At 60.7% G+C, this 8,995-nt stretch overlaps 1 protein-coding gene across 3 annotated transcripts in view; it reads left to right on the forward strand.

The window, feature by feature from the left end:
* The first annotated feature begins 4,138 nt into the window (after nucleotides 1-4,138).
* Nucleotides 4,139-8,995, forward strand: part of SLC22A12 (solute carrier family 22 member 12) — a 6,278-nt gene continuing 1,421 nt past the window's right edge. The window contains exons 1-7 of one of the 3 annotated variants that reach the window (XM_040638739.1): nucleotides 4,139-4,540; nucleotides 5,211-5,314; nucleotides 5,817-5,971; nucleotides 6,046-6,214; nucleotides 7,618-7,741; nucleotides 7,881-7,996; nucleotides 8,679-8,893. In XM_040638739.1, the coding sequence (XP_040494673.1) occupies nucleotides 4,139-4,540; nucleotides 5,211-5,314; nucleotides 5,817-5,971; nucleotides 6,046-6,214; nucleotides 7,618-7,741; nucleotides 7,881-7,996; nucleotides 8,679-8,893 (1,285 nt within the window). The remainder of the gene's footprint in view (nucleotides 4,541-5,210; nucleotides 5,315-5,816; nucleotides 5,972-6,045; nucleotides 6,215-7,617; nucleotides 7,742-7,880; nucleotides 7,997-8,678; nucleotides 8,894-8,995) is intronic. The other 2 variants (XM_040638740.1, XM_040638741.1) reach the window with 2 other exon arrangements.

An 8,995-nucleotide genomic window follows, 5' to 3' on the forward strand; every position in this document is an offset into this window, starting at 1 on the left:
TTCCAATGTGACCAGTTTCTGACCGTAGAGCTCCTTTTTTAATCCCTTCAAATATCTTGTTAAGTTGCAGTGGGAGCAAAGAGTAAAGATTCCTGGTAGTATTGAAGGACTCCAGGGATGCAAGAGGTGTCCCCAGAGAGGGCGCAAAAGGTATCACCCTCCCTGAGGCGCCTGGGTGGCTCAGTCGTTAAGCGTCTGCCTTCGGCTCAGGGTGTGATCCCAGGGTTCTGCGATCAAGCCCCCCATCGGGCTCCCCGCTCAGCAGGAAGCCTGCTTCTCCCTCTCCCACTCCCCCTGCTTGTATTCCCTCTCTCGCTGGCTGTCTCTCTCTCTCTGTCAAATAAATAAATAAAATCTTAAAAAAAAAAGATACCACCCTCCCAAGATCCAGAGCCACTCCCAAAGACGGCCAAAAGAAAGAGGACTGAGATGAATACCCCGAGAGCTGGCAGCAGGTGGGACGACCCTAGCTGCAAATGGGGTGCAACCCATGCTTCTGTCCGACCATATTTTGGGGCCCCCAACGCAACGTGGAGCTGCCTGCCTATACCAGAACTGATAACCAGAGCGCCCTTTGTAGACAGGAAGTCAAGCAAGTTCTCGGGATGTGAAACCAGACAGACAAGGAGGCTATGGCTGTCCCCAAGAGAGAAAAGATCGACAACCACTGCGAACCTGAATTTACAAGAGTCTGGATTTGGAAAGGAAGGGACAATGTGAAATTTTACCTTCCTTTTCAACAGGGCTCTACAGAGATCCGGGAGAGCAGACTCTGGTCAGAATTCTCACCGTTTGCACCTGTACCCCAATGTTTCTAGCAGCCATGTCCACAATAGCCGAACTATAGAAAGAGCCCAGATGTCCATCGACAGATGAGCGAAACGAGTCAATCAGGGAAAGACAATTACCATATGATCTCACTCAGATGTGGAATTTAGGAAACAAAACAGAGGATCGTCGGGGAAGAGAGGAAGAAATAAAACAGGACAAAATCAGAGAGGGAGACAAACCATAAGAGACTCTTAATCATAGGAGACAAACTGAGGGTTGCTGGAGGGAAGGGGGGCAGGCGGATGGGGTAACGTCGATGGGCATTAAGGAGGGCACGTGATGTGAGGAGCACTGGGTGTTATATGCAACTGATGAATCACTGACCTCTGCCTCTGAAATCAATAACACATTATATGTTAATTAATTGAATTCAAGTTTTTAAGAAGAGGGGGGAAAAAAAGAATTCTCACCCTTTGCCAGCTTCTGCCAGTTTTCCCAGGACCCCACCTGCAGTCTGCTGACACGGTGCCCCGGGCAGGAACAGCTCCATCTGGGGCCTAGAAAGTTGTTCCAACAGGCCCCCAAGCTTAGGCGGTTGGATTAAAGCTCAGCCTCGCAAGGAGAAGTCCTTGAAGATGTGAATTGTCCCAACAACAGAGAAGAAGACCGAGGACCGGGAGTGTGTGGGGAAGAGAAGGAAACAGCGAAGGAGACAGAAGCAGGTGCGGACGGTGCAGGCCCAGGGTAGTGCCTTCCAGAGGGAGAAGGACCAGTGCTGTGCTGGCTCAAGTAAGGGGAGCCCTGAAATCATCACCGAATGCAGCCTCAGTGAGGTCATTGGGGACTGGGGCGTGACAGAGACAAAAACCTGATGGGAATCGATCCAAAAAAGAATGGGAAAAGAGACATCGGAGGTGAATGCCAGTAACGCTTTTGTGGGATTGTACTAGAAATGGTAGCAGGAAAAGAGGTGGGTGCTGAAGAGAGGCATTAAAAGGGAGGGGACTTTTCTAGGATTGGGGGGGATGGCATATTTGTGGGTTTTTAAAATTTAATTAATTTATTTTTTTAAGTAACCTCTACCCCCAAGGTGGGGCTCGAACTCACAACCCCTAAATCAAGAGTTGAACGCTCTTCCAGCTGAGCCGGCCAGGCGCCCTAGAAATGGGCATATGTGTACATTGGTGGAAACTACCCAGTAGGGAGGGAAAGACAGATGCCAAAGAGGCTTGAGCGGGTGGAAAGGTGAGCTGCAGGGCACATGGCGAGGGGGCCATGATGAGGGGAAACATGGGGGCCATCAAGGTGGCAGGAGCAAAGGTGGAATGGGGTGGGAGGCGAGGCAGGTCAGAGAACGAGACTGTTTGCTTCTGATGACTTCTATTTCCTTAGTGAAATAAGGAGACAGGACATCTTTTGAGAGAGGATGGAGGAGGAGGGGGCATAAAATAGCTCCAGGTAGGGGGGTAAGCTCCCATCAAAGGCTAACAGAAATGCAAAGCACCATCGCCAAGCCAAGACAGAAGCGAAATAGAGCAAGAAAATGCAGTGGGTTCAGCGAAAATAGGAACAAGGAAACAAAGACGTAAAGGGACAATACGGCAAAGAAGAAAACATACCGGAAGTGCACACGTGACCAATAAATGTGAACAGCCTAGAATCGCCAGTTAAAGTCAGAGTCTTTTTGTTTGGGTTTTACGAGAGGAGACGTTAAGCTTGGTTTGCAGCCCCGAACTAAGAAGCTGAACGTGCCCATGACCAGAGTGGACTCTAGAAGTATTTATACCGAAGGGTCAACAGCAGCGATCACTGTGGGAGAGTTTGGGACTGATTTTTGTTTTCTTTGTACATTTCCATATTTTCTGAAATTTTTGGAAGATGTGTACATTAATTTTATACTCGGAAAAAAAAAAAAGAAGAAGCTGCTGTTAAAACCAGCTGGAGCGAATTTTTACAGAGCCTGCACCGGCTGTCCAAATCCGTACTGGTCGCAAAGGCGCTTTACGGAAGGGTCCTTGCCCTCCAGGACCTAGCTGGAAATGAGACCGGCAGGATGGTAATAGAAGGGTGCAGGCCAGTGCGAAGATGGGGCTCCACTCCTGACTTAGAGCCCAGGAGGGAGGCAAGAATAAGCCAGCGGAGCCCCCTGGAGAAGGAGGCACTTACGGTGCCTGCAAAACGTGGCGCAAGGGTGAGCCCGGGGATGGCATCCCAGGCTGGGAGCCCCGGCAAGGACGGGAGCCCATTAACCAGCCCAGGGCACACTGGGGAAGCAGTGGGGGGAGTCAGGGGACAGAGGCCAGGGAGGCAAAGAGGTTGTACCTGGTGCACTGTGTGGATGGGCAGAGGGAGAGCGGGCAAGACAAAGAGCTGTGGGAAGGGAGTTACTCCTAAAATAGACAGCCTCATGCCCCAAAGCACAGGAGGAGAAATGGCTGGGTCACCGTCATTGCTCCCTTGCCCCTCCTCTAGCTGCCACACATCACACACACACACACACACACACACACACACACAAGACGCTGCAGAGCCCCATGAAGGGCTCGGAGAGGGGGACAGCCAAAGGAGCAGGGGCATCAGTGGAGCAGACAACAGAGTGGGGGGCTGGGGGACACCCACGGGTAGGTCGGGGTGCAGATGGCTGCCGACCACGATGACTCGGACCCAGGCCACACACACACACACACACACACACACACACACACACACACACAGAGGTCCTCCCAGCCCACAGATGTCGCTCCTGGCTCACACCAGTCCCAGGATCAGTAAGGTCCCCGGCCAGCGGCTCTCCTGCTTGAGCCCTGGAGAGTCCCCCTGTGAGGCAGGCAGGGGTGCAGAGGGGAGGCGACAGCCCTGCCGAAGCCTCCCCCACACCTATCAGAGACCAGGTGCCCCTGGCCAGGCCTCCCCGCCGGGCAGGAACAGCTGTGGTCTGGTCTCTGGGCCTCCCTCAGAGCTGGGTTAAACTTTGACTGGTTCCTAACCCCTGTTCTGTAAATGTCACCTGGTCACAGTTTAATTCCAGTGTGGGTGACTTCAGTCTCCACGTTCCCCACTTCCTGTAACCAGCTTCTCCTGGAGGTCCAGGGCCAGCCGCGTCTCTGGAAGGATGCTGGTGGCTTCAGGGTTATGCATCACAGCTCCTGGTCCCGGTTGGAGCCACCCTGAGTGACCGTTGCTGGAGAGACATCTGGAGAGCCCTGGCCCAGAGTCAGCGAGGCGGGCGGCCTCTGCCATGGCCCAGGCTTCTCTGCTGGAGAAGCAGGTGCTACTGTGAGGGAATCAGGCCCCCCGGCGTCGGCCCCTTTGCCTGGGCCAGCTTCTGTGACGTGGGCACCTCCACTGGACCCCCTGGGCAGGCTCCATGGCATTTTCTGAACTTCTGGACCAAGTGGGTGGCCTGGGCAGGTTCCAGGTTCTCCAGGTGGTGGCTCTGGTGGTCCCCATCATGTGGCTGACCACTCAGAGCATGTTGGAGAACTTCTCGGCCGCCGTGCCCAGCCACCGCTGCTGGGTACCCCTCTTGGACAACAGCACTGCCCAGGCCAGTGTCCCCGGGACCCTGGGCCCCAAGGACCTCCTGACCGTCTCCATCCCCCTGGGCCCCAACCAGGAGCCCCACCAGTGTCTCCGTTTCCGCCAACCACAGTGGCAGCTCCTGGACCCCAACGCCACGGCCACCAACTGGAGCAAGGCTGCCACGGAGCCGTGCGTGGACGGCTGGGTCTATGACCGCAGCACCTTCACCTCCACCATCGTGGCCAAGGTAAGAGCCTCTCCTGACACCTTCCTCGAGTCCTGGCACTTTAGAGGCCAAGGTCAGAGCTCCCATTTGACTGGATTCAGAATGGCCCCAGACTGGGAGGGACCCGCGTCGCCTCGGCAGGCTTCCTCACTCAGCACAGGTGGACTTCCTGCCCCTCCTCCAGCACATCGCCCTACAGGGGAGTCGGCAGCAGGGCTCCAGCCTGGAAGACTGGGTGGTACCGAGAGCTGGGGCCCGGGACAGCCAGGCGGGCCGGCTGCTGCTGCTTAGCTGTGACTCAGGCAGCTCTCCGCAGGGACCGCAGGGCCCACTTCGGTCGCCGGTCTCAAGGGGCAGGCGACTCCCCGGAGGCAAATCAGGCAAATCTGGGCAAGTGGGAGGGGCGGCCCAACCCAGCCAGGGGAAGGGGCCTCTTCACAGAGCCAGAGAGGCCTGGGGCAGTGGGGACGAGGCATGAGCTCCGGGTGGGGCTGCCGAGTGGGTGAGGCAGGGGAGAGCAAATGAGTCTCGAGAGGGCTTGACCCTGGACCAGAGGGCACTAAGGGGCCAGCCCTGCCCCACCACCCTAGAGGTCAGCAGGCCATCACACACACCTAGCTCCCACGGGCCTTCCCATCCAGCGCCTCCGCCCCCTCACCTCTGGGCTCAGCTCCCACTCCTCTCCCACCAGTGGGACCTAGTGTGTGACTCCCACGCCCTGAAGCCCATGGCGCAGTCCGTCTACCTGTCCGGGAGCCTGGTGGGAGCTGCCGTGTGCGGCCACACCTCCGACAGGTGAGTGCCCCCAGCTCGTGGCCTCGCGCCCCTGCGCTTCTACAGCCCTGGCGTCTTGCAGTGGGGGTGGGGAGAAAGCGCTCCTGGCGACAGGTGGAATGAATGCCTGCACATGGGTCTCGCTCCTGACACCTTCCAGCTCTGCCGCTGAGCCAGCTCATACCCAGCCTGGCCTTGGTTTCCTCCAGGGCTGTAGAGGGTTCTCTCACCTATCCAGAGTTCATTGCCAAAACCCGCTCGGCCCCAAGCCTGCCTTCACATGTGGCTTGAGGGCTCCCGCTGACGGGGAGCTCATTCTCTGCCCGGCGCGCCTTCGAGGTGCCCGGACCTTGGGGGCACTGCCCGTGCATCCCAGCCTTCCGTGGGGGGTAACTCAGGTCCGGACGCAGGCGTCACTTCCGCCCCAGCTCAACACGCAAGCCCAGGGTGGCCCGGGGCCCCGGGGCCGGTGCAGGGGTGCGCTGCAGACCCAGCCACTGTCTGCGTGTCTGTGCGCCTGCAGGTTCGGGCGCAGGCTGGTGCTGACCTGGAACTACCTGCAGATGGCCGTGTCGGGCACGGCCGCCGCCTTCGCCCCCACCTTCCCCGCGTACTGTCTGTTCCGCTTCCTGGCGGCCTTCGGCGTGGCAGGCGTCATGATGAACACCAGCACGCTCCGTAGGTCACCTGACCCGGGCCCTGCCAGGGAGGCTGGCGCAGGCTCCCGGCTGATGCTTGCGGTCTCCTTGCAGTGATGGAGTGGACGTCGGCGCGCGCCCGAGCCTTGGCGATGACCTTGAACTCCCTGGGCTTCAGCTTCGGCCAGGTGCTGATGGCCGCCGTGGCCTACGGTGTGCGCGACTGGGCTCTGCTACAGCTGGCCGTCTCTGCCCCCTTCTTCCTCTGCTTTGTGTACTCCTGGTGGGTGCCAGCTCCCTCCTCCGAGAAGACCTGTGAGCAGAAGGCCGGGGGTGCAGGAGGCCAGGGACGCGGCTGGAGGGGGGCTGGCACAGCTGGCGGCCACAGGCCCACGCTGCTCACCCAAGTGCCCGCAGCGCCGCTCCCCTCCCTGCTCCTCCCAGGTGCCTCCTCCTCTACTCATCCTCTCCCACCCCTTCCTTCCCATCACCTCTTGGCCCTTTTCCCTCACGCGTCCCTGCGTGCCTCGGCCCGCTTCCCACCCTCTGTGTGACAGCTCCGTGACTGGGGTCTGGGCATCATAGATGTAACATCTCCTTGCACCTGCTGTTTCCCAAGGCTCCCCCAGCATGGATAGCAGCCCCCGCCCACCAGGTCCCAGAGTCAGAGTTGCCATGACACGTCCTGTCCCTCCCTGTCCGCCCACCCCAAGTCCAGCAGGTCGCTGGGTCTTGTCGACTCTACCTCTAACATGTGCCTTGAGTCCCCCTTCTCTCCCCAGTTCCGCTAACCCTGAAGGACCTCAAGGCCCCGTGCACGTGGCACAGGCAGCCCCAGCCCTGGCTGCTGCTCCCGGGGGGACAGGGGCCTGGATGGGGGACCTGCCTGAGCACAGGCCCGGAGGCAGGAGCTACCGTAGCGTGGTGGGCACAACTCAGTGGGCTGGGCCAGTGCAAGGGGTCTGGGCTGATGCGGAGGGCGGCGGGGGCCACGTTAGTGTTAGGGGCTGGGTCCAGGCGTGAGGAGGGGGAGCTGGGATGCGCCAGGCCAGCTAGCGTTCTGGCATGGTCGACAGGGTCCAAAGTGAGGCAACGGCAGTGGGACGGGTCAGGTGCAAGGGGTACTGGAGGTGAGGGGAATTGCTGGCTGACTGGGTACAGGTGGAGGGGGCTGGGGATGTCAGGACCAAAGGCTCTGCTCCAGGCCTGAGCCCCTGGCTGGGTGTGAAGCCACGTGCAAGGAGGGGCCCCAGGAGAGGAGCCAGCTCCTGCTGGAAGGTGCGGCCTTGAGGGTGAGCAGGAAGTCTGTGTGACAGCAGGGAGGCACCGGACAGGAGGGGACCCTGGGGGGCTTGCAGCCCATGCTAGGCTCACAGGCCTGCCCTCCTGTAACCGCTGGGGCTCCTTACTGCACACGGGCTCACCTGGGCCTGGTTTCCAGGTGAGGCAAGGGAAAGGCCACAGGGTCAGGAGGGAGGCAGGGGGGGAGGACAGGGCCTCCCAACCGCCATCCATCCGAGAGGGAGAAGGAAAAAGGCAGAAAGGGTGGCCTGAGCCTGGGGCCTGTGCTGCCAGTGAGGCCACCCCCCAGGGCAGAAGGAGACAGATGGGCAGTGAGGCTCATCCAGGCCAGGCCCTGGGGGCCACAGGCAGTGCCCCTCCCATCCCCCCCCCAAACCCCTGCAGGTGGCTGGCAGAGTCTGCCCGATGGCTCCTCATCACAGGCAGGCTGGAGCGCGGCCTGCGGGAGCTGCGGAGAGTGGCTGCCATCAACGGGAAGAGGGCGGTGGAGGACACGCTGACCACCGAGGTGAGGCCAACCCTCAGACCCTCCCCCTGCCCCCACACAGGGCCCCTGGGAGGACGAGGGTCAGTGGGAGGAGGGCCGGCCCAGTGCTGCCAGGGCTGACAGGGCACCCTCTCACCCCTCCACCTCCCCACCCCCGCAGGTCTTGCTCTCGGCCATGCAGGAGGAGCTGAGTGTGGGCCAGGCCCCTGCCAGCCTGGGTGCCCTGGTCTGCACACCTGGACTGCGCCTCCGGACCTGCATCTCCACTCTGTGCTGGTAGACACCCCTGCAACCCCGCCTCGCCCGTGGGCCCTGCCTCTGCCTCTGGCCTCCCTTGGGCTGTCCCCGGGGACCCTAGAATCAGGGCTCTCGCTGGCATCCAGTCAAGGGGCCTCTAATGACTCCCCTGTCGGTCCCACAGTCCTGACAGCACCTCCAGGACAGGGCGTGCAGCATGGCCACCTCTCCTCTAGCAGTCAGGCTCCCTGGAAAGCAGCCCAGGCCAGGTGGGGGCAGGTGGAGGAGAGGGGCGGCTGAGATGCCGGCTGGGGAGGAGCGCGCATGCCCCGCCCCCCATCTGGAGGGGCCAGGGAGGAGGGAGGGGGATTATCAGAGCCCAGGAGCCAGTGTCACCCAGCAAGGACTGGAACCACTGAGGCCACAGAGGAAGGACACGCTCAGTAGAAGCCTTAGCTCTGGAGGGGACACGGCACCCCGAGGGGGAGGGGAGGAGGGAATATCCTGGCCTTCCCGGCTGGCTGGTGCACCTGCGCCCCTCACCAGGGCCTCCATTGACCAAACCTCACCATGGCCAGCATCGGCAGGGGAGCCCAGGGAAAGGTGGTACAGAGAACACACCTCCGTGACACAGAGCGGGCAGGAGGAGGGTGGAAGGGGTCTGAGAGGAGCCAACGAGGAGCCCCGTCCCCAGCCTGACTCCACCGGCCCCGCCCGGCAGGTTCGCCTTTGGCTTCACCTTCTACGGCCTGGCTCTGGACCTGCAGGCGCTAGGCAGTAGCATCTTCCTGCTCCAGGTCCTCATTGGGGTGGTGGACATCCCGGCCAAGATCGGCTCCCTGCTGCTGCTGAACCGTCTGGGCCGCCGGCCCACACAGGCGGGGTCCCTGGTGCTGTCAGGGCTCTGCATCCTGGCCAACATGCTGGTGCCCTACGGTGAGCACGCGGCCTGGGCGCGCACGGCTGTGGCCCGAGGCTTCCCCAGCTGGGGGTTCTGAGCCAGGAACAGAGGCCCTGCCCCGCCCCCCCCCCCCCCCC

Source organism: Ursus maritimus, unplaced genomic scaffold (genome assembly GCF_017311325.1).
Source record: "Ursus maritimus isolate PB19 unplaced genomic scaffold, ASM1731132v1 scaffold_23, whole genome shotgun sequence".
Taxonomy (NCBI): Eukaryota; Metazoa; Chordata; class Mammalia; order Carnivora; family Ursidae; genus Ursus; species Ursus maritimus.